Raw genomic sequence first — 25,513 nt, forward strand, 5'->3', positions numbered from 1 at the left:
ATTCCATTAACCTGAGCTGTTCCCCGTGCCAGGACCAAATGGGACACGGGTAAGGAGATATTATCATTATAATGTCTTACTCTTGTAGATTTAAACATCCCAATGACATTTTACAAAATAAACAGAGGTCAAGGGCTTGCCCTGGAGAGCTGGCTGTGACATCCAAGACAAGATCATGGAGAGAGAGCAAATTCAAAGGAAATGTGCAGTGCTAGGATTCCCTGGCAGTGCAGCAGCTTCTGCCTCTTCGAGCAGCTGAGTATTTTCAATATTGAACGAGGCAGGAGAGGGGGCTTAGGCACAGTTTATGTGCAGGCACCCACCTCTCTGGGACCTTCAATCTGCTTCTGCCAGTGTCTTTTATGGAATAAAAATTATTTGAGAAATGTTTAAAGTAGAGAAGAGATTTTACAGGAGTGCAGAATGCAAGAAGGCACAGTCAAGACTTACCAGGTCCTTGCAAAACCATGGAATTCTACTAAATGGCTCAAAACTGAGCTTGTTACTGGCTTGCCCTTTTTCCAAGGACAAGTCTGAGATTTCACTGGAAACCTTGGGGAAACACTGCCTTGTTTCTGTTTTGTTCAGTCTAGAATCTTCAGTAGCTGGGATGTTTGAATCAGCTTTTGTGAACATCTGGATCACCCAAATTATCCACATCTTTTTCAGACAAAGGAAGATAATAATAATGAGGAGACTCAGAGCTGGGTCCCTGGAAATCAGGCTGGAGTTGCAGCTTTCTGCCACAATAAAAAAAATAATTAAAACCTTTAAATGGCATCTTTTGTTCCAGTCAGAGTCCCTTGCACATGTACCAGTGGAAGTCATCACCTTCCAAATTCATACAGGAGCTGATGGAAATTTTGTTATGGCCCAATGATGCAGAAAGAAACTGGCAGTGAGATTTAACAAGGTCACTTCAAGGCACAGAAACCACTGTAAAATATGCTCATTCCACACATGGCCAGTGAGGTGAGGGATAAACGTTTCACTCACAGGAAATAGTGATTTACGATTAATTTCCAAAAGAAGGAAATCCTTTTTTAATCAAAATAATTTATAGGGTTAATCTAAAGGCAGGGTTTGCTCGCCAGCATGGGAAGCCAGGCAAGGTGAAGATGGATGGAGTTTGTCCATGGGATTTGAATCAGCTCTGCACAGGAGGGCCTGTAGTCAAGGATACCTGTATTATTTATGGCCAAGGTTTTCAGAAGGGAATAGTTGATCTTGCATCCCTTGGGTTTGGCTGCTCCGTGTGTGACCTGTGCAGAGCAGCAGCCTCGCTGAAAAATGGCCTTTAGCAATCCTATCCCCCACTATTTCTTGTGTTTGGTGCTCATGGCTGGATGGAGGTGGACAGAAACCGAAGATTCCCTCATTTGATGCTGCTGGGTCAGAACTGAGCAGGGCTGGACATAACAAGGGCTACAAGAACCTGCAGACTTCAGATTCCACAGAGAAAAGGCGTTTAAAGAAATGCTAGGAGTTTTTAGCATTGTTTTTTGGGAATGTGTGGCTGCAGTAGGAGGCAGAGTGATGCTGTTTTAACCCTGGTGAGGAGTGGTTGCCCCTCTGCTCCCCCCTTGCTGGAGTGCTCAGAGCTGCACAGGACCCAGCTCTCAGGATGTATCCCACACTTCAGCTCTGGGTTAATTTGATCTCACATCTGCTGCTTATTAAATTAGTGCTGCATGGTTCCCTGGAATGAGCACCATGGATTTTTATAGCATATCACAGGTGCTCAGGTGCTGCAGTGAGGGTCAGGACTCCGAAAGTAAAGCAGGAAACTGTACAGGAATCCATAGAGTGGTAAAATAGGGTGTGATTTGTCACTGGAAAGGCTGGCAATTGCTGAGAAAGAGATGAGATAAGAAAAACAAGGCAAGTGGAGTTTGGTCCTATAGTGATGTTATTTATAATCTCACTACAGACCTATTTTCTCTCGTGACTTTAATCCTCCCCATTTGCAGTGAGCAATCTATTATATTGGAAGATATTTGAGATGCTTTGGGAGTAGGGAAAGTATTATACATAAAATATGTAGCTAATATTATTAGAACAGAGTCTGATTAATTTTGTAGCTGGCAACATTACCCCTGCCTGAAAATTAAATCCATTTGCTATCCGTGTGGAAGTAATTGTGTTAATATCAAAGCTAGTTTGGAAATGAAACAGGGAGAGTTCCACTCCATGTCTCCCATGCAAGGAATCAGGGATGTGAGATGAAGGGCTGGAGTAATAATTCCTTGCTAACACAAGGAGTTATCCTTTCCTCCACCAAATTTGCAAGACTTCAACAGAGATTTTTGTGATGCATTTAAGGTACATTCAAACATATAGATAAATCCAAGTGACTTTGTCTCAGTCTCACCCCTGATTTGCAATATTGCCCGTGGGCAGACACTAATATTTGTATTTGTACTACATGTTTGTACAGCACCGAGGACAGCAGAGCCCTGTTCTCCTGGGCAGGTTCATCACCCCAGTAATTATTGACAGCAAAGATACGTGCCCAAGCCAGAAATATCTCAGTCTAATTACACTGGAGTGATTTTGAAAAGCAGTTGGACGAGATTAAAGAGACAGCTTTTGTTAATTAAGAACTGTTTGGGCTTCCGGTGCTATAAAGATCCCAGCTGGCCCCATATGCACCTCTGGCTGCAGCTGGGCTTTGCATCTCCCCCTTTATTTCTCCTGCAAAAGTTTTCCTCCCTGCAGCCTGTTTGCTGGAGCGCAGGCATTCCCTCCTCCTCCTCCTCCTCCTCCTCCTCCTCCTCCTAAGCAGGAGGCGGGCAGGACTGACTACATTAAATATACAAACACGCTGTGCTCACTCTCTGCTCCAGAGGCATCATCGGTGGCCCGTCAGCAGCAGAACCCGAGCAAAGGCTGCCCCAAGGGCTGGGGGAAGGCTGAAAGCAGCAGCAGCAAAGGAACCGGCAGCCAAGCCCCCTGAATGAAAGGGGAGAGGAGCAGAGGAGAGCCCAGGCAGGCTGGGCAGCCCGGGCTCTCCCAGGAGCTCTCTGCATCCCTGGCACAGCGCTGCGAGTGAACGAGAGCAGCGTCCCAGCAAAGAGCATCCATCCTTCGAGGAGCAAGGGCTGGAGATCACTCAGAAGAGAGAAGGGAAAAAAACCAACAGAAACAAAGCACCAGCTGCTATCCCTTCCCAGAGGGAGAGAGAGCGAAAGGAGTTTAGGGGAATGAAACTGGAGGACCCAGAGGCTCAGAGCGGAGAAGTTGCCCTGACGGGAGGCTCTGCACACTGAAGCTCTGCTCCACCATGGGATTTCTCGTGCCTAAGAGAAACCTCCTCCTGCTGCTGTGTGCCAGCATTTTCCCCGGTAAGTTTGAGAAAGCTCTTCTCCCCTTGCTCTGCTCTTTAGCTCTTTGCTCCCTCATCCCCCTCAAAAACACGCTGCAGAGAGCTGCCCCTGTTCAACAGGGAGTTTCCCTGACTCCTCCACCCTTCTGCCCCACCATTTCTGGTCCCCTGAACACCAGCCTCTGCTGGGCAGTGCTTTGCCTTTATTCTCTGCTCCTTTTGTCTGATTTGATGGAGAAAGGGTTAAAGCCACGCTGGGAAGGGGACAGGAGGGAGAATCCAGACGGGGGCTCAGCATCCTGCTTCTTGCCTGGGCTTTTCTTCCCTGGGTAAAGTGTGTTAATGTGTCTCGGGGCTACAGCTCCGGCTGGGGAGAGCACAGCCAGCGCTCAGCTAATGCTTCCCTTTGTATAATCCAGGGCAGCTGCAGACTAAGTAGAAGCCATATTCCAGGAGGGACGTGGGGACAGCCCCCGGCTCCCTCTCCCCTCTGTCTGGTACAGCAGCTCCTCCAGCAGCCCCTGGATGAAACGTGGCTTTAATTTTTAACAACTACCAGGCACCTCTGACAGCTCCTGGAGCCTACGTGCGGGGTCAGGGCTGCTCCTTGCAGCCTCCAACTTTTAAAGTTATGCCTGAGAAAAACTGGGATCTTGTTATCCAACTTGTGCTGTCCACCATCCTCTTCCTTCTCCCATTGTTTTTGGGAAATGTCCACTAAGCACGTTAAAGAGCTGAATTTCAGTCTGCCTTTTTTTTCTAATAGATGCAATGCCAGTTTTTTATGCGTAAATCTGATCCAAAATCCCTATTTCCCAGCAGGAGGCCGCTTTTTCCTTTTTGGCTTGCCCTTCTAGCATCCCTCTTCCCTGCTTGCAGACTCCAGTGCTAGAAACTTGCCACAAAGTGGCCATAAAAATTAGACCAGATTCAGGGAAGAATGGCTCATGAAGTGTTTTCTAGATGGTATTACCAGTGTTCCCACTTTATTCAGACCAACCCTGCTTTGGATTAGTGGGTGAATAGAGTGAGGAATACCTGGCAATGTCAGGGGAGACAAATCACCCAAGCAGCATCACCCTCCCGTGTGTCCCCAAGCTGTGGCTTGCTGGAGTTTCCCTCTGGAGAAGACTCCAGCTATGCCAGCCCGTGGACCTGCAGGTGTTTTCATTCCTTCCCCACAGCCTTTGGCCACGTGGAGACCCGAGCCCATGCAGAGGAGAGGCTCCTGAAGAAACTCTTCTCTGGTTATAACAAGTGGTCCCGTCCCGTGGCCAACATCTCGGACGTGGTCCTGGTGCGCTTCGGCCTCTCCATCGCGCAGCTCATCGATGTCGTAAGTGCAGCCTCTTTGTGCAACCAAGGTCAAAATTAGCCAGGCTGGGCCCAGGGAGAGGCTCCTGGTGTGGGCTCCTGTGTGGGCTTTACTGGCTGACCCAGGGGTGGGTTGGGAAGGCTCTGCCCTCAGCAGAGAATAGCGATCATGCAGACGGAGCTGGTGGAACACGGGGGGACTCGTGAGTAGCTGGGCATCAAAGTGGATCCTCTACTCTTCATTTACTACAGGCAAAATCCCAAATTCCCTATCAAAACCCATGGGACTGATCACAGCAGGGCAGTGGATCTGCTGGCATAAATGCCAGAGAGTTCTGGCAAAATAATAAATCAAATAATTTGGAATTTGAGCCATGATCATTAACACTAATTTACACAAGCTAATAGGGACAGTGCTTTGCACACCTTGGGAAGAGAGATTGCCTGAAAAGGTTTCTGCAAATGAAAGTTTTGAGGGTTTTTAGCTAATCTTGCAGATATTAACAAGAAAATTCTGAGTGTTTGCTCAGGTAGAAGTCACACATGCAAACTGAATATGCCCTGTACAAAACAGAGTGGTCTGCACGCAGACTGATGTGCACTGTAACAGTATTTATGGGATTATCTGGCACAGTGTGTTGGGGTCAAGTGCTGGACAAAGGAGGTCCCTGCAGGGCTGCAGATGCCAGACACACTCACAGGCTTTAGAGCTTGTGCAGATCTTCCTCCTGCATTTTTCTCCTTCCTGTCCCTACTTGCATGTGGCACTTACCAGGACAGTGTCTGTGCAGCTGCACACTCTTTGAGCAGGTATTGGGCTGGCTTTCATAGAAGGGTTGAGATTGGAAGGGACCTTTAAAGGCCATCTTGTCCAAGCCCCTGTTTTTCAGAAGAGGGGACTCCCTGTCATTTTTTACTGCAGTCATGTGGCAGAATGAAAGGGATGATAATGCCCCAGCCCTGGAAATGTTCAAGGCCAGGCTGGATGAGGCTTTGATCAGCCTGGTTTAATGGAAGGTGTTAGAGAGGGTTGGAACTGGATGAGCTTTGAAGCCTCTACCAATACAAACCATCTTGTGATTCCTGTGACAATGGAGAGAATAATGCAACCTAAAGACATTACTGGTGTGGGGCAATCCTAACAGATGACTCTCCACACAGTTTTATATTTTGAAATCAGATTTTTGAGATGAAAAGGAAACAGCTGAGATGGTTCAGGGGTGGGGAATCAAAGACACCAGTTGCTGGAGAGTCTCATCTCCTCGTGCAGAAGCCATCCACTTCCAGCTTTGCAGCACAACCATGGTCTCCCATTCCCCTCCTCACTCTCACATCAGCCTGAGGCTTCCAGGGCTGTTTGCAGTTGCTAATGTTGAAGTTGCATGGTTCTCATCTGAATAATTGATAAGACTAAAGATAAGACATTAGTGACTGTGGAGGCATGAGAGAGGTTTCCATTATGCAGCTGCTGAATCGTGGAAGAGGGGGGATCGATACACCTGCTCCACAGAGCTTTCCCAGTTTACTTTAGAAAAATTAATCTCCTTAAAACCATGTCAGTGGTTAGGAGTGCAGCTTGCAGGCAGAGCTGTTCTGGGACCTGTGGGCATGGCTGAGGAGAGCTCTCACCCCTGCTGCCCCAGTCTGTGGCTGGGGACACTCCTGCCACCGCTGTGGCTCTTCAGCTCCTCTCCCCCTTCCTGACAGTGACAGTTTTGGTGCAGACCCTGCTGCAGTTGTTAGACACGACAAGGAGTCTGAAAGGGAAATCAGAGCTGTATTCAAACCCCAGCTCCTGCTGACAAAAGCTGGGGGCAGGGGAACAGAAATCAATGGGGAACTCTACATTCCTGCATGTCCTTACCTCACCCTGGATTGCTGAGGGTTTTCTGGGACCAGGAATAAGGGGGGAGAGGTGAAATACGTGTCCAGGAGCAGCCACCCAGAGACACACTTGGATTCCTGTCCCTGTGTGTCTGCAGGAGCTGTGCTCCCCTTGAGAGAAGGGACCAGGCAGTGCAACACCCCCATGGCTGTGGAGTCACTGCTGCCCTCTGGGCTGGCTCCATGGGGAGCATCCAGCTGAGAAGGAACTTTGCCATTATCACAATGCAAACCCCTCTCAGATAATCCCCTGGGACTGGAGCTGTGCTTCACTCGGGTCAGGAGGATGGTGTGATGGGCAGCAACTTCCACCAAGGGTGGGTGGTTCCAGAGAGAATTCCAGGAAAAGGCAGCACCTGCTATATCAGGATGCCCAGTGCTGGGGTTGTGGTGGAGACTCTCAGGTGCTTGAATTGCAAAATGGTAGAAGAAGCAGGTTCTCAAAGATTGGTCCAGGTCTTGGCGTTCTTCATCTCCATCTCCCATCAGCACCCAAAGAAGCAGCTGGATTTTTTCTCTCCCTCTGTTTCTCACTGGAGTGTTTTTGTATTCCTCCTCCCTCCACGTGCTTCTGGTCCCTAACCCCAGGGCAGAGAATCTCTGCTCAGGTGTCACATCTGGTGCCACAACAGCATTGAGGAGGCTCAGGGAGGAGGAGGCAGAGCTCCCCCTAAACCTCCTGGGTTTTAGTGTTCACAATCAATCCTGAACTGCCACAAGAGCAAGGTTAATGATGAGCAGTTTGCTGTCAGCTGAGCTCTGCCAACTCAGCTGGGTTTGGTGCCAACCAAGGCAAGAGATAAAAAACCCCACAAATAAACCCTGAGCTCTGGTGGGACACTTCAGGCAGACCAGCACTAGGCTCTGCCCCACGTAATAATTCATCTGAGTCACTTTGAGAGGGCACAAAAGGCAAGCAGCAAACAGTAATTAACTCTACTGCAGTGCTGCCAGCATTATAAATGCCTGACATTATTTAAATATGTATATACAGTCCTACTTTTCCATGCTATTTGTGCATAGAAAGTCTACCCACTGATGGAAATACGCCAGGCTGCCCAAGAAATCCTTGTCAGGAGAGCAGCTGGGGTTTGTTCAGAAAACCCAATCCATAGTGCCACAAGCTCCTCTAGTTGGTAGAAGGAGAAATGCTGCTGAGCTTCTTGTTCCCAGAACTGTGTCCATGGGTAATGTTGCACAGGAGAACACCCTTGCAGATGAAGCTGAGCACTGGAATCCAGCACATGTGTGTGAGTCAGGGTTTATATACCCATCACTCCCCTCCTTCAGTGCTCAGGTCAAAGGCAGGCTGGGGAGCTTTTTTCTCTACCTGCTATCATCATCCCAGGCTGAATCCATCAGCACCGAGTAAAATCCCAATAAATTCCAGTCCATCTGCTCACAGGATTGCTTAGGTGCAGGCTCAGCTGTTCCGTGGCATCAGACAGCTGTGCCCTGTCCCATGTCAAATGACAGAAACATCTGCTTTTTATTTCCAAGACAGAACTTACATTTATTGCAGAGGTGATTTGTAATTACGTAAATGAAATACAATTAAGGGATATTAAGAGGGTTCTTTGGGCCTCTTAATCTGCTCCTGTAACCAATATCTGATCTTGCATTTCAGGATGAGAAAAATCAAATGATGACCACGAACGTGTGGGTGAAGCAGGTGGGTGCCCCCAAAAATGTGTTTTTCCATATTTCTTTTCAGTTTTTCTGCTGAACTCTCCCAGCTTTGTAACCACCTCATTTTTGGCAGGAGTGGCATGACTACAAGCTGCGCTGGGACCCCCAGGAGTATGAAAATGTCACCTCCATCCGAATCCCCTCGGAGCTCATCTGGAGACCAGACATTGTCCTTTACAACAAGTGAGTGTGAGCACCGTGACCAGAGGGCAAACCCATCCTTGCAAATTTTCCCTATTCATGAGGTTAAAATGTTTCCTGCAACAATTCCACTTTATTTCGTTCTCTGCGGTCGGGGTGCATGTAGATTCTATAACATGCCTTAAATGACATGACTGACATTGATCACAGGGGCTTTGCTCTCCTGATGATCCTTCCTCTGGGCAGCCAGCTTTGTTGGGGGATGCCAGGTATTGTTTTCTCTTCACATGTCAGATGCACAATTAAGCTGGATTTGAGCTTTCAGTCCTCTTCAATTTCATTTCACCCAGGAGCTCTCCCCTAATTCATCACCATCAACTGGAAAAGCCAATTACTGATGATGGGCTTAAATAAGGAAAATATGCTGAAACATGTCAGGCTTGTGCATCTACAAACAGGAGTTTCAGGTCAGCTAAATACCATTCTGGAATGATTTCTAAATAGGTACTTGTTCCTTATTGCAGGTACTTGTAATCTGTTCTTTGTAAGGACACTTCCTAGGGAGCAGCTTGTGGTTTTCTTTCTTTCCTTTGGAGCCTGTTGATATTCTTAGAGATGCTGCCCAAGTGCCAAGGCTGTTTTCTCCCTGGAGCCTCCACCACAGCTCCCCAGCCTCCCAGGATGTCAGATATCCCAGTCCCCCAGCCCAGCACAGGCCCCAGAGAAAACACTTGCTGCAGGCATCAAAGAAAAGCATCTTTGCATGTGGCTGACACTCAGAGAAAACCCTCACAGCAGCAGCCAGGCTTGGTTTTAATAAACAGTTGCCTGGTTCTAGCTTGATATGATTTTGCTTCTGTTTGAAAACCGAAATAAATGGCTGAAGCTGGAATCTGCCCAGGGGACTGTGAGCTTTGGAGACTTCAGGGGCTGTTATCTCTCCCATTAGCTCATTCTGGATCCTCAGTGGAGTGGAGTGATTGCAGACCTCTCGGAAATCACTGCATCCTCACTGTGCACCTTTCAGAGATTAGCCCAGTGGAAATGATTCATTCAGAGGCACTTGGACCTTCCTGCCCTCCAGGGACACACTCTGAACATGAATAGTGCATCAAAAGTGCCTCACTTGGCAGCCAAGAAAGATGTTCACAGCTTCCACTGGAAGGAAAAAATAATGTCCTTGTCATTCTTGTTTAATTCATGACAATGGCAAGGAATATTATTTTTGGAGCTTCTGGTGGTTGTTGTGGTGGACTATGGTGCCAAAGGAAATTACATGGCACCTTTGTGCATCAAACCATCCTTTTGTTGGAGCTACTGGCACAGAAGAACCTGACATGTCACCTCTGCTTCCTCTCCCTTGGCTCAACAGGGCTGATGAGGATGGAAATAAGGAATCACAGAGTGACAGAATGGTTTGGGATGAAAAAGAACGTAAACATTATCTCATCCCAGTGGCAGGGACACTTTCCACTAGACTGGGATGCTCAAAGCCCTGCTCAACCTTGCCTTGGGCACTTCCAGAGATGAGGAACACTCCAGGAGACCTTGGTATCCTTTAGGTCTCTGTGGTTTCATGCTGAAGACATCCCCCAGATGTCCAGAACACCCAACCCTTGAGCTGGGATGCCTTTGGCTCCTGTCCCTCACACACTCTGCCCTGTTGTTGTAGTTCACTGCTGCTGTCACTTGAGTCTCTACAGGGACTCCAGGTCTGATCTCCTGGCCACAGCAGCTACTCCAGAATGTCCTTCTCTTCCTCTTCTGGCCTGTGAGAGTCTTTCAGTCCTGCCCACCCTACTGCTCTGACTTGCAGTAACAAATCTGACTGACCTGGGACCTGCTGACACAGGGAGATCTCGTGCCCAGCTCCCCAAATCCAGGCTGCTTCCCTCCTTTGATCCATTAATAATCATGCATTTGTCTGTTGGTTGTCATGAGTCTATCATGCATTTTTAATTGGTTACTTTATCCATGAATTAAACATGGATGTAGCTTAGGCACCAGACATTAGTGGGTTTCCAGTAATTCCATGTGTGTTCACTGCTGTATTTCCCTTTGTTCTTATGCAGAATGTTTTCTGCCCTGAAATGTTCTTCTTTCTTCCACCCAACTTCCTACCAAACACATCTGGAGCTGCAGTCAATATCTGCATCAGGCTTCAGATATTTTAGGGATTGCAGGGCAAATGCAAGGCAAAACCTGCAGAGTGAGGGGACACCAAGGTGAGGCTCTTTTGCACAGCATTTCACCAATTGCATTCCCAGCCAGGGCTTCTCCTGCTGGGCATCTCAGCTGGAAATGACAGTGATTAGCCATGGTGATGCTAACAAGGAGTCCATCTCATATTTTACCCAAATACATGTAGAGTTTAGAGGGAGTATAACATAGCTAGAAATGATTCTGGGTCTCTGAGAGGAAGAGAATGTGGAAAGAAACCTTGGTGGAAGAGATCAAGAGGCCACACTGACCTTTTGCTGTCTTCAGGCTGTTTAGTGAGAGCTGATTATTGCTTAAAATATTATTGAAATATGATATTTCTGTTTGGGATGTTCTCCTTTAGGAAAGATTATACAAATACCCCTCCTGTTTTCATCTTGGGTTTATATATTGCAGAAATGGTAAAATTTCAATTGATTTCAGATTTACATCTTTAAGGAAACCTAACCCTTTGTTGTGAGGTTACTCTCATATCTTGGCTCATTATTGTAAAAAACATTCCATTTGCCCACTCTAGAGACCCAAATTAAATCAGTAAATTCAGCTGGTTTGGCCTAGAGACTAAATGTAGTTGTCAACATTCATAAGGAATCTGAAAAGAAATTAATATCCTACAGGGAAATTAATGTGCTGTTGAATTTTCAGGCATGATGAGATAAGTTCCAAGACTCTGCAAATAGTTTCTACTGGATGTGACATAACATATGTACAACAGAGGAATATGAGTTCCTCATAGTGAAGTGACAAAGCCTCCTCTTTGCCAAAAAACCAGGTTGTTCCTTATCTGAGGTTGTAAAGGCTCTTCAGACTCCACCAAATCATTTCTAAATGAATTATCTAATCCTCTGCATTGATTTGTTTTTCCATTCATGAATGGCTTTGAATCACATTTTAGTTTTTCTTTGTATATTTGAAGTAAAAAGCATTAATTGTATTTTTTTTCTCTAATGAAGGAATAAGCTCTTGGGGGTTGCATTTTTTGTTTGTGGTGGGGTTTTTTGGTTGGTTTTTTTTTTTGCTTCTCCACCACTGTGTTGAGTCCCTTGTTCAACATAGGACCTCCAGAGGATAAAGCCCTGAAAGCACAGAGAAAGCCCTGAAAGTCCAGCTGCTAAAGGCTGCCCAGAGCAACCCAAGCCCGTGTCCTTGAGCCTAATGCTGGTTTTCAGCTGGATAGTCATGGTATTATCACAGCATTTGTCTTCTCCAGCCTGGTGGTTGTAAAACCTGGGAAGAAGCTACTGGGAATATTGAGAATTCAGAAGTTTCTCTTTTCTTGGTATTTTCTGGGATTAACTGTTCCAGAAAGTAATCCCTGCCTTAGACTCCACAGTTACCGAAAAAAAAGAAAGAAAAAAGACAAGATCAGATGTGAAGGAAAATCAAATACAAATTTCTGTAATTAAGGGTAGGAAATATCTTGAGGAATTCATCCAGAGATAAAATGGACACAAAGGGATTACTGGATGGGGTAAGAAGATCATCTGTCAGGCAGCTTTTGAAAATCATGGAAATGCAAAGAGTTTTTTTTGAAAAGTACTGTAGCAGCTTGTTCTTGTGAGCTACACTGTGATGTTTGCAACCAGTTAGATTTATGGAGTAACACTGGTTTTATGACTCATCCCAAAGCTCTTTGGAGGAGAAATACCAAAAGATGCCCCAGTGTAACCTTTAAAATTGGAAACATACTTGACATTTTTCTTTATGTGCATTGGCACAGATCTCATCATTCTGCACCAGCTATATTTATAATAGGCCAAAAAAAAAAAAATCACTAATTCACCCTCCAGTTCTCCTGATTCTTCTGGCAGGTTCAGTGATTGTTTTTCTGGAGAGGGACATCTTCAGATGCTTTGAGGTTTGCTGCCAAGCTCTACCCAGCAATGCAGGAGCTGATGGAAGGAAATATTCAGGAGGGATCCCTCCCTGGGCTGCTGCTCTGTTCACACCCAAGGGCTGCTCCTGCCATTCTAAGGACAGAGCAGGAGCTCTGCCTTCAAAGTGCTGGCAAGGATCCTTGGCAAGGGGGAGAATTGGAGCAAAATGCACCAACCCAGCAGAGTCAGAGCCTCCTGAGCCCCCTGGGCTCGTTCCACTGGTGTGGCACAGCCTTTGCTGAGAATGGTGCCTGCTTTGCTGAGCAACAATTAAAACATCCTTAGGTACTGCTGGTTCCTAAACACTAAACCCAGCAAAAGCTGGGAGGTGACTGAAGGAAGTCCCTTCAATGCACAAACATCTCCCCTGGGTACCCAGGAAGTTTTGTACCCAAGTTGCCAAGATCCTGGGGCTATTTAAAACCCAGCTAGGTAAAAACACATGTCCTCTTGTAGCTGACCTGCTTTGAGCAGGGAGTTTTGGGCAGGAAACAGTTCCAGAGGTGCCTTCCAAGCAGTGCATTTGAGTTATTTGGTAGCACAAATCAGTAGACATTCTCCAGTAAATATTTTCTGGTTTCCCTTTGAAGAGAATTTCAATCTGAACATTCCAGAAGCATCTCTGTAGTGTGTACCAAAAGGGTGCAGGCTCCTAATGCCACAATTTTCCTTTATTACTGCTCTTTGATGAAAAATGCTTAAAGTGAGGACATTCTACTATGTCCATATGTGTGTATAGATAATTTTCAGGCTTTTAAAGGTCTGTTTGGATTTAAATTGCATCACCAGAAATTAAAATAAATGTGTGCCTGATTTAGATGCACTCTGAAAACACTTAATTTTGTGAGATGGTGTATCTCCCAACTGCAGGAAAATAGAAAGTGTCAAAAGAAAATAGAAGTTCTCTGTCAGCAGAGCTTTTTAGTTGAATATGGCTGGTAGATGTCAGTAAAGCAATGCCATCCTTAAACCCTTATAAAGTTAGGAGATTTAGTAGAGCAGCTTTTCTTCTCAAAATGAGAAATCAAAGGCTGCAGCACACAGCAGCTTTTTTTTTTTTTTTTCTTTTTTTTGGAAAAAAATAAGTAATTGTCTTCTCACTTTCATGGTGTGCACTGCTGTGTTTGACATAAAAATATAAGAGCTCCAGTTCTTTATTACTGACATATTTTTAAAGCTGTCAGGTCAGAGTAACCATGAGAGCCTGATGATCTGAATTCTGCAGTTCTTGTGATGTTTACCTTGCACTCACGCCTTCTTCCAGCTGGATTTTCATGACAACTGTCACAACAGAGTGATCTCCACTGAGTGGGATGGGAACGTGCCACTGCTCCAGAGGAATGTCTGCACATTTTCTCTGTCCCACTTCATCAGGTCTCCCACCTTCCTGTCTAAGGCAATAGGCACGTGGTGCACTCAGCGCTGTAGGAACAGCAATGGGTTTTCCCACTGCAAAGCTGTCCAAAAGAACACAGGGTTTCCCCAGTCTCCCAACTGCAGGCTGTGTTTGCAGTTGGTTGTCTCACCTTCATCCCTTGGAGAGTGGGGAGAGACTTTGGAAGGCACTCAACAGCCAGGTGACCTCGTTTGCTCCCTCTCTCGTGTGGAGAGGAGCAGAATCAGAGTCTCACACAGGAGGGGAGAGAGAATCTCTGCAGGCTGCCCTGCATGGGCAGGGTGCCAGCAGGCACAGCTTCCCATCCACTAAACATATGCTTGAAGGTCCACATATGCTTGTGGGTGGAAATCTTGGGGAAGGAGGCAGAAATGTATGGATGCATGAAGGGTGAGACAAGTGGGAATGCTGCCTTTGCATGATGTGGCTGGCTGGGATATATCCTGTGTACACAGCATGGCTGATTTACCCTGCTTACAAATTCCTCTGCACTGAACTGCAATGAGAAATCCAAACACACTCAGTAAAGTCAGGAGTTCCTTCATAGTCCTGTGGGCTGGTGAGGCAGGAGCATCCCAGGGTGTTTTGTGGCTCCTCAGAGTCAATAACTGACTAAATCCAAGGAGATGTTCTGCAGCTGGGTTCACTCCTGCTGTGGCACTGCAGGCAAAATCCAGCCTGGAAGGCAGTGCCAGTGTTATTTGTAAAAATGTGAGCCAAAGAGGGCCCAGCATGAAGCTGGGTTTGTTAGGTGAGCAATTAAAAAATAAAAAAAAATATGCTCCTCATTAAAAAGCAGATAATTTAGAGAAACAAGTGACACACAAGATCTGCAGCGTCGCAATGGTTCCATCTGCGCTTGCAGAAGAGGAGTGTGGTGATCACAGAAACTGCAAAACTGCCAGGGAAGGCATTTCTGGGAATGAAACACAGTTACATGAGTTATTATCATTCCTGGATGCCATTTTAGCAAGAGTTTAGCGTGGTTTTTTCTAAGAGTTTTCCAAAGAAAAATTACACACCTGTGTAAGTGTTTCCAGCCACTTACACACTGTTCTACCTAAGAAGGGAAACACTCATAGTGGAAGCTCATAATCCCTTTTCTTTAATAAGATCCAATTAAAAATATTGCTCCGTTAATGAGCTATTTAATCATGCCTCAGAGATATCATTAAATGCAGAATTGGATTCCATATTCCTATTGAGATTTAAAAAGAAAACCACCAAGAACAGCAAGCACTGGACTGTCACTTGCTGTGCATGTTTCTTGTCTCAATCTGGCTTTACTGTGCTCCTGGCAAAACCCAGGAGAAAAAAAAAAAAAAAAAAGGTGATTTTTATCCAAATCACATATTCTGGAGTGTAAATTAGATTCAAGAAAGAAGAGGTAAGCTGGATGGATTGTGCAATGGCCCAGGTTGTTTGCTTCAGTGTAGATCACCATGCTGATTTTGTCTTAATCTCTTTGTGAGAGTTTTTTATGTAGTTTCCACTTTTTTTATTTCAAAGTGTTTTAAATCTTTAGAAAAAATCCAGTTTAGAAGTCAAAAGGCACTATGTACTTTTATGTTCTTTTGGTTTTCCCAAAATCTGCCCCAAAGAACACAAAGAACAAAGAAGAGTTTAGTAAAACCTGGTTCTCCACCACACAAGAATTCTGAGTTTATTTTTCCATTAATTCAAACAACCTAGAAAATTGTCTCAAGGACATCTGTGCTGTGTTCCTGAGGACTGGGGACATTTCCATCTCTGCCCAGAAAATGTGTTAGCCAAGGCAGCTCAGCAAGTGCCAGATCTGCCACTATTTCCCAATACGACATCAGTGCCATTTTTAGGAACTTTCACAGGGCAAGTGCAAATATGTGATGTGAGTTGTGAGGCCCTGGCACGGGCTGCCCAGAGAAGCTGTAGCTGTCTCAGCCCTCGAATTGTTCCTGGCCAGATTGGGTGGGGATTGGTGCAATCTGCTCTAGTGGAAGGGGGAAAAAAAAGACACTTCCATGGCAGGGAGTTGAAATCACATTGTCTTTAAGGTCCTTTCCAACTCAAACCATTCCATGATCCTATGAAACTATCAAAAAGTCCTTTAAAAGAAAAATCAGTTATCATGCTGATAAATGAATGGTCTCCTAAAGAAATTAATTCAGAAAGTTCCTGTGCCTTGTGCAGCTCGAGGAGCCCAGCTGGATCACCCGTGTGTTGATGATCTGGCTGCTGGCAGGGAGTAGGAGAGGTGTGTCCCCTGTCCCTGTGTGGCTGCTGTCAGGGCACATCTGGGCACTGAAGCAGCAGAGCAGGGCCCAGGGATTTTGGCAACTGCAGGCTGGGCTGGCTCCAGCCAGAAGCACTGGGCAGGAGCAGAGAGCTTTCTATCTGTATCAGCCTGAATAATTCATCTCAAGTTTTTAGCAGAAGCTCTCTTCCCCTGCACAGCCTGTCCTTTGTCTGGCAGTGCTGCTGTTTGTAACTCTGGTTCTTCCTCCAAAAGTCTGGAAAATGCAATTTATTCATACAATTTATCCAATACAAACTCCTGAGCTGTTATCTGTTTATCTGATAACCCCCAGTGGAAGGTTTCTGTGAGAAGACACCACAAAAGCCAATTCTCTTCCTGACTGGGAAATCAAAAGATTAATGTTCATTATTCCTACTAATAGGATGTTCTTGCTGTTTTTCACATAAAAGACTGGGTGATGACCCAACACTCTCATTTTTAGCAACTTTCGCAAATAATTCTGCCCAGCCCACAGCTACACTATCTGATAGCACTTCCTCCCACCTCTAAAACAAACTCAACTCATTCCAGAGCACATCTGGGACACCTCTGGGGAAAACCTGGGCATAATCACATCAAAGAACTGACTTGTCCTGGGGAAAGGCTGACATGTGCATGAATTCCAGGGCTTGTGTAAGCCAAGAGCCCAAAATCCACTGCACCAGAGTAGATGGATCCAGTGTTTGGACATGATGTGCTTCTTGCATCTCAGGTCATTTGGAAGCCAGGCACTAAATATCCTATTTCCTTACCAGAGTTGACATGTCCTAGAGAAGTCTGAGCCATTATTTGTCTTCCATCTGTCCCCAGTGCTGACGGTGACTTTGCAGTCACCCACCTGACCAAGGCTCACCTCTTCTACGACGGGAGAATTAAATGGATGCCCCCTGCTATCTATAAAAGCTCCTGCAGCATCGATGTCACCTTCTTCCCCTTTGACCAGCAAAACTGCACGATGAAGTTTGGCTCCTGGACCTACGACAAAGCCAAGATAGACTTGGTGAGCATGCACAGCCATGTAGACCAGCTGGACTACTGGGAGAGTGGGGAATGGGTCATCATCAACGCTGTGGGCAATTACAACAGCAAGAAATACGAGTGCTGCACAGAGATCTACCCTGATATAACTTATTCCTTCATTATCCGGAGGCTGCCGCTGTTCTACACCATCAACCTGATCATCCCCTGCCTGCTGATCTCCTGCCTGACCGTCCTGGTCTTTTACCTGCCCTCTGAGTGTGGAGAGAAGATCACCCTGTGCATCTCCGTGCTGCTGTCCCTCACTGTGTTCCTGCTGCTCATCACGGAGATCATCCCCTCCACCTCCTTGGTCATCCCTCTGATTGGGGAGTACCTCCTCTTCACCATGATATTCGTCACCTTGTCCATCATCATCACTGTCTTCGTGCTCAACGTGCACCACCGCTCCCCCCGCACCCACACCATGCCAGACTGGGTGAGGAGGGTCTTCCTCGACGTGGTCCCACGGATCCTTTTCATGAAACGTCCCTCCACAGTGAAGGACAATTGCAAGAAGCTCATCGAGTCCATGCACAAAATCACCAACGCGCCGAGGCTTTGGTCCGAGATGGACGTGGAACCCAACTTCACTACCTCATCCTCCCCCAGCCCCCAGAGCAACGAGCCATCCCCCACCTCCTCCTTCTGTGCCCACCTCGAGGAGCCAGCCAAGCCTCAGCCCATCTGCAAGTCCCCCTCTGGGCAGTACTCTGTGCTGCACCCTGAGCCCGTACAGGTGACCTGCTCCTCTCCACAGCCCTCCTGCCACCCCCTGAGCGACAGCCAGGCCACCTCTGTCCTGAAAGGCAGGTCACTGAGTGTGCAGCAGATGTACAGCCCCAGCAAGGCAGAGGAGGGGACAATCCGCTGCAGGTCCCGGAGCATCCAGTACTGCTACCTGCAGGAGGACTCCTCCCAGACCAACGGCCACTCCAGCGGCTCTCCAGCGTCCCAGCGCTGCCACCTCAACGGGGAGCAGCCCCAGCACAAGCCCCCTCAGTGCAAGTGCAAGTGCAAAAAGGGTGACATGGCCGGCACAGCAGCCCAGGGGAGCAAGAGCCACGGCTCCAAAGAGCAGCACCTGGTGCTGATGTCCCCAGCCCTGAAGCTGGCAGTGGAGGGGGTTCACTACATCGCAGACCACCTGCGGGCGGAGGACGCCGATTTCTCGGTGAGTGTCCCAACGGAGCCTGCTCTCCTTCAGAGGGTCAGAAATGAGCTGCTAAGGGAGCCACAGCAAGCCTTGAGCTGTGCAGAGTGTGCACGTGTTGAGGCAGGTTCAGTCATGCCTCTGGTGTGGGTTTTGGCCACTGTAGGCACAGCTGGAGGTGTCCTTGGGGTCTTGGGATGATGGCCAAGGGGGCAGCACAGACAGGTCATGCTCAGGGCTGCTCTAGAACAATGGATTCTCCAGCAGAAAATAGGAATAAATTGTTGTTAAGCAGCAAAGAAGCAGTTAGGTTTGTGAGAGACCCAAAATGCAGCCATCTCACAGGAACAGAGACTTATTTCTTATTTAAGCCTCTGACAAATGGGGAATTCACAGTCTCTGCTTTTTATTAATCACTGACTGTGACTGTGGAGCCCAGGAAACAAAATTGCCCAAGCAGGCTGTGGGGAGCTGTAGTAGTGTGGGGATTCTGCAGGGTCTGTTCAGCTCTCCTCATGTATCATGATGTGATTCTTTATTAGTGGACTTCCACTGGAGCAGTTGGGTCTGTGCAGGGACATGGGGGAACAAATTTCCTGCTTATTCTGTGGGGGTAAATATGTCTACAAATAAAGGGAGTAGAGGCTGAAAGGATTTCTTTTCATGGAGACACTGATGCACATAACAAATGCCACATCCTTTCACAGCTCTTGTAGCTCTTTCCTGCAGGACTATTGTGACTGTGGTCACAAGGGTTTTCAGGATGAAGAAGAGACGAGAATGTTGACTCCATGATCAGAAGGCTTGATTTATTATTTTATGATATATGTTACATTAGACTATACTAAAAAGCAAAAGAAAGGAAAAGGTTTCTTCAGCAGCTAGCTAAGCTAAGAATAGACAAGAATGAATAACAAAGATCTGTGTCTCAGACAGAGAGCAAGAGCCAGCTCTGCCATGAGTGGTCAAGAAATCCAAACACCCACAGGAGACCAATCACGGGTCCACCTGTTGCATTCCACAGCAGCAGATAACCATTGTTTACTTTGGTTGCTGAAAACTGCAGCTTCTCACAAGGAAAAATCCTAAGAAAGGATTTTTCATGAAAGATGTCTGCGACAGACTATGGATATTGTGTGCCAGTAATTATGGCCATAATGAAAGGTGGCACAAGACAACCTGATGTTAGTCATCTTCCTAAAGAAAAGTCTTATCTACCTTTTCCTGAGCAGATCCATATGCAAAAGGGGCTTTTTAGCTTTGTCCACAGTTTAAATTTCTTAAGATTTAGAATCAGTGCAAGACATAGTGTGTTTATACAAGACTTCCTGAGCATAGAGAGTGTCTTTTATTTGCATTTTTCACAGCAGTGAGCAGCAGCAAGAAAAGCCTAAATACTGCTGTCCATTTCTATACTCTTTGGTATCATAGTTAAGGGCCTCTGTTCTTCAATGGATTTTGCTTCACAGCATCCCTCTGAGGAAGGAACTGTTAATTCCTTACATTGAGGAGTTACAGCTGAAACACAAACTTTCTGTTCAAGGTCACAGAACAAATCTGTGGCAGAGATGGGCTGTGAATCCTCATCTTCATTAGTTGCCAGTCCAAAACTCCTTGCCAGGGTAAAGCACTTCAGAAGCACATTAGGAGTGCAGGAATTAAAGTCTGCTCTCTCCCTCTGGCAATAATCACAAGTAAACCCTTGGATGTCAGTTGAGTTTAGCTCAATTTTTTCCCCATGGTGCAAATGAAAAAATATTACACCAATAATACTTCCCATTTCAAATGATTCTCCCTGCTGAGCTGGTTGGTGTTAACAAGAATGGACTCAATATTTTCAGTTCCTTCTTCTTAATTTTTTTTAATGAAGCAGTCTTCAAAAGCCACAAATTTTCTTCTGATACCTTCTACTACTCTTCCCTCTTGAAATTAAGTGATCATCCTGAGCAGAAAGCTATTTACAGTGCTAAACATCAAAAGCAGAAGAAAAGGAGCAGCTTTGAGCCTTTGATCTCTGACCCAAGCTCCTGCCAGCCCAGGCTGTGAGGAAATGCACCAGGAAAATATCCAGCAATGAGCTGTGGGCAGCTCTGAGGGCTCCCCTGGGGACTTGGGGTGACCTTTCTCCACTGTTCCACAGCAGCTGTGGTTGGCACAGAAGGCAGAGTTTGAGTTTTCAGATAGAGGGGGATAATGCTGACTCCATTGTGGGGCTGCACTATTTTCCCTCTCTGGACCCAAGTAACATAAAGTAGGAAAGCACAATTTTTTTTCTCCCAGTGGAAATGAAAAAGAAGAAGGAAAACTATCTTCTGGAACTGAAATATACTGTGAGGAGCAGAACGGATCTAATAAAATGAGAATTTATTGGGGGGAAAAAATCAGTGCTCAGAAATTTGCTTTCATCTTAAAATCAAATTGTGGCATTTCTTCATGGAAGTCTTCAATAAATCTATCAGCAGGCACCTCTGATGCAGCTGCTGAGACACATCTTGCTGTCTTGTGGGCAATATTTCCAGAGACATTCACCTTCCCAGAAGGAGAGCAGGGCTTCTTTTAAGTTCCTGTCTTTTTTTTTATTTTTTTTCTCTAAAGCTCCATTGCCACAGGGGCAGTGCTTCTAAATTAAAAGTAAATAGCTCATTTAATTAAGTGCTCCAGCGAAGAGAAAATGGGAAATGCAAGAGGCAGTTGTTTGTTACAGAAAGATATCTGCAAACAATACAGGCACAATGGGGCACTGGGGAAAACACATGGTGGAATTGTCCCAGCAGAAGATGGAAATGCCATTAGAAATTAATTACAGACTGAAAGGCAAAACAAGTTCCATGTCACACATCAGCCAAAATAACCAGACAGCACCAGCACCATCTGGGAAGTTGTTCTGTCCATGTGTGCATCTCCAGAATGCTCTGATATGAAGATATTTAAAAATAAAATGGGAAGGAATAAAGCTGAGGGGGAGGAAACAGGATAATCTCACAGGGTTATTTTTAACAAAGCACAATAAAACCGCCTGGGACTGCTCTAATCTGTGTTGCAGACTCTGGGTCCTGGGGATCAGATGTCACCAAGGCCCCTCAATCCTCCACTCAAATCCTGAGGCTCAGGCCCACAAGGAGCTGCACCAGGGCAGAGCTGCAGATTCCCACTTTCCAGGAGTTTAGAGTGGGGGAGTCAGCTGGGTCTTGCCCTGATCGTTTCCCAAAAATAATTTTGAGTGAGCTTCTTAAAAACTAATCAGAATAGAGGTCAGGAGTTGTGGTGGCAGATGTTGGCAGCTGCATGGATGTCAGAGGGATGTCTGCAGATCAGACTCCACGTGGGCTGCTGGACCACGAGGGGATGCTACAATGGTGGCAGAATACAAAATTAAAAAAAATCCAAATCATTTTCTCTCCCTCATTCTCTTTTTTTTGTTATTATTATCTCCCCTTAATTTCCAATTTCACCCTCTGTGCTCTCAGTCTGAAGCTGGATATTGATTTTACAAACAGCTGATGCAGTCCCAGCCATCATTTTCAAAATGGGCTCAGTATTTCTGCATACAGCATTACATTAAGAAGCAAATTCCTGTCCAAGTTGTTCTTCCCCCACTTTCCTCTTCTTTACTCAGAGAGAAACTCATCAAGTTTCTTTTCTTTCTGTGATCTAGCACTTATTTTTACTAGCATAAATATTCAGAGAAAGTTGTTACACCAGAGTGAGGCATTATTTACTCAATCCAGCTTTCCAGCTGAACATCAGATGGGAAATTTCAGATTTGCTTTACACATTGGTTACATCATACGACATTAATCCCATAAAAACAATCATCCAGAGCTTGCTTAGATGCCTTTCTCATGGGGTATTTTAAGCATCAGAGGCTCCAACTCTCAGCAAGTGATGAATAGGTCAGGAAATAAGTGCAGCAAAAGGGAGTTATCCAGTGAGCTCTTATCACACAACTGTAGAATCACAGAATGGTTTGGGTGGGAAGGGATCTTAAAGCTCATCTCATTCCACCTGCCATGTGGCTGCCCCATCCAACCTGCCCTTGAACTTTCCAGGGATGGGGCAGCCACAGCTTCTCTGAACAGCTGTGCCAGGGCCTCAGCACCCCCACAGTAAAGGATTTCTCCCTAATTTCTGATCTAAAATACTACATTTCAGTTTAAAGCCATTCCCCCTTGTCCTGTCACTACATGATTTTATAAATTTGAATAAATTATAGTTCACAACCCAAGGAAATTATAGAATCTTGGGATGAGAGAATTCCTTTTGGTTTCAAGGGTCAATATTTTTTTTACTCACTCTAATTACAGATGGTTATGCAGAGGGCTGTAAAATCATAAGATAAGATTTTTCCAAGAAGGTGACAAAGTGCAGGGTGAACCTGGTTGTTTTCTCTGCCTATTCAGTAGGAAAGGCTGGCTTAACTCAATGCTGCTTTTAAAAGGAATAAATCTATCCATTGAATGAAAACATTGAACCCATTCTTACGCTCTTCACAACACTCAGGTATTCCTGAAATTGAAAATGCTTTGTTCAGAGAAAATATAATATGGTCTCCAGTGCATTCCTCATTTCCCAGCTCACAAAACTGCTCACTGAGCCAAGGAGCTCAGCAGCACCACTGTACCTGTGGAAACATCCTCTGCTGCAAATGCCATTGCACTGATAGCTGGGTTGCTTCCTTTACCAAAATGCATTTTTCAGCTTTGCTGTCCCCTTCTCCTTTCACCACTCACAGCCCCTGGGGAGGTTTGAGTGGGCTCCTGCTGAGATGTTTTCCCCAAAGAACAAGGCAGTGTGCCAAATTCTGCCCTAGGGTCTATTAATCAGCAAGTGGGAAATTGTAGGAAATCATAATGGGTACAGTCATATCAAACAGAACTTTACCATCTGATCAGGCCTCTTCCTGGGAAAGAAATTACTAACAGCAATGTAATAAAAGAGGTTTTCATATATATATATGGGTTCTTAATGAAGCAGTCATTTACCATTTCTGCCTCATTGTACTAGAACTCCCCAGTGAGGAATTGCTGGAAAATCCTCCCACAGCAAGGCAAAAATGGGGAAAAAGGAAGGTGAGGGTACTTTTATTGGCTGGTTCATTTTCACTGCTTATTCACCCAAAGCTGTAAATCCCTTCACAGAAAGAGTTTGGCTTTGTTAATCTGTAAGCAAATCTTTTTATGAGCACGGGGAAACGAGTCATTTCTTACCCCCCACCACCCCAGCCTGAATCACAGCCTCATTTACACACCAGTTACAGCTGCTGCTGATGGAAAACGGGAGAGTGAGCATGTAGATGACCTTAATTATACACAGGGGTGTGTTATCCATGGGATTTGTGACTTCACATGCACACCCCTGCAGTCTGGGGATCCCTCAGGTGATTGATGAATAAAGCTTTGCCATTTTATAGCTCCACTAAGTGTGAGCAAGACCTCCATCTCCAATCTCAGCAATGACAGGAAAATATCCTGCTTTGGAGTAAAGCTCTAAGAGTTTTCATAAATTTTAATCTCCAGTAAGTGTTAATAATTGGCCTCTCCCCTCTGTGTTCCAGGTGAAGGAAGACTGGAAGTACGTTGCAATGGTCATCGACAGGATCTTCCTCTGGATGTTCATCATTGTGTGCTTGCTGGGAACTGTTGGGCTCTTTCTCCCACCATGGCTGGCAGGAATGATCTAAATATAGCACCAAAGGGAAGAAATTATTGTCCCACTGTCCCACTGTATGGATTTTAGTTCACCTGGAAGGAGAGAACAGAGAAATGGAGGCAGCCCTTTGAATAATTCACTGCGTGTCCTCACTTGAGCTGCTCCCGAGCTCCTGGGGAATCCTTGCCGAGGTCACATTGTTTTGCCAAGCCATTTTCATCTCCTCCATCTAATTTAGGGGAAAAGTTCTTATCAAAGTCTGTACATAGCATGGTGGCATTCATTGGCATATACTCAGCAGTGTAAGAACACGAGCTTGTCCCTAAAGCAGCACAGAAAGGGGCTCTGCATCCATAAACCAGCCCCTGGCAATAGCTCCAGTCACCCTCAGCAATCTCACTGTGCCCTGCCCAGTGACTTTGCCCTGTCAGGCTGAAGTCTTTCAGGACTGTGTCCCTGTATGAGTCATTTTATAAATAAAGTTCCAAATTTGGGATACCTGTGCAGGATGTGGTCTGTGTTCAGCTGGTAAAGGCAGAGAGACTGGAAAGGCTGAAATGGCTGCTTGGGACCAACAGTGATCATTAGCACAGCAGATGCAGATTTTACAGAGATTTTACTTTGGCCAGTGCCCTCCTGGAACTGTGGAGACTTGGGGTGAATGAGAATCAGGCAAATGGAGGGAGGATTTAGGGTAAAGTCTGGGACCTCATTGGTAACTCTTTAGGGTACTTTCAGAGGAAATCTCCTGGAATCAAGTTATGGCTTCTGCAAAACAGCAGAAGGTCACCCTGAGCTGTAAAACCCTTGGTGTAGGTGGGGAAGATACCTAAGGCATGGGGAAGCCAGAACAGAAATCCAGGATGATGTCAGGATAAGAAAGAAATGTGCCAGGGCCACCTAGGGCAGGTTATTTAGGTGCCAGAGAGAGAGAGAGAGACTCCATGACCTCCCAGGGGAGCCTCAGTGCTCTGCCACCCCCAATGTAAAGCAGTTTTTCCTCATGTTGAGGTGAAACTTTTGTGTTTCAGTCTGCCCAGCTCCATTTGGTCTGGCTCACTGTTCCCACCCTCAATGCTGGGTGCCAGCTGGGAACAGCCCAGAGCCCAGCATCTCCCTGCTTCCTTCAGAGCTCTCAGAGGCAGAAGGGCTCATGAACATTTTACCAGTCTGTGCAGGCAGAGGCAGACATGGTCTAAAAATCCTCTAAAAGCTGCCTCAGGACCTGCTGTGAGAGCACAACTCGAAGACCAGGCTGGGATCTGGGCTTTGCCCAGCACCTCCTCCACACCCACAGCTGGGATCAGCACTCACGAGACTCTCTGGGCACTGGGAAGTTTACCCTGCCCTGAATTTAGGGAATTACACACCAGGAGAGGCAGGCAGGTGCCTGGGAAGCAGCACAGAGGGTCCTGCAGGAGCCAGAGCCAGGGGAGAGCCCAGGTGAGGGCCCAGGGGGGACAGGTGTCACCCTGTGTGGGGGCCTGGCACATGAGGCTCGCTGCTGCCACACGGCTCAGTGAGCAGCACAGAGCTGTGACAGCAATGCTGGAGCACAAACAGTGGGGTTTAG

General features: G+C 46.2%; 1 protein-coding gene across 1 annotated transcript; it reads left to right on the forward strand.

Annotated features, from left to right (window-relative positions):
* The first annotated feature begins 2,692 nt into the window (after positions 1–2,692).
* CHRNA4 (cholinergic receptor nicotinic alpha 4 subunit) lies at positions 2,693–24,436 on the forward strand. Its single transcript, XM_054644269.2, has 6 exons — positions 2,693–3,344; positions 4,510–4,661; positions 8,151–8,195; positions 8,286–8,395; positions 16,932–18,312; positions 23,846–24,436. Exons 1-6 carry the CDS (start codon positions 3,284–3,286, stop codon positions 23,969–23,971), a joined length of 1,875 nt encoding a protein of 624 aa, XP_054500244.1. The 5' UTR covers positions 2,693–3,283; the 3' UTR covers positions 23,972–24,436.
* The last annotated feature ends 1,077 nt before the right edge of the window (positions 24,437–25,513 follow it).

The sequence above is a fragment of the Agelaius phoeniceus genome, chromosome 17, assembly GCF_051311805.1.
Source record: "Agelaius phoeniceus isolate bAgePho1 chromosome 17, bAgePho1.hap1, whole genome shotgun sequence".
In the NCBI taxonomy this organism is placed as follows: Eukaryota; Metazoa; Chordata; class Aves; order Passeriformes; family Icteridae; genus Agelaius; species Agelaius phoeniceus.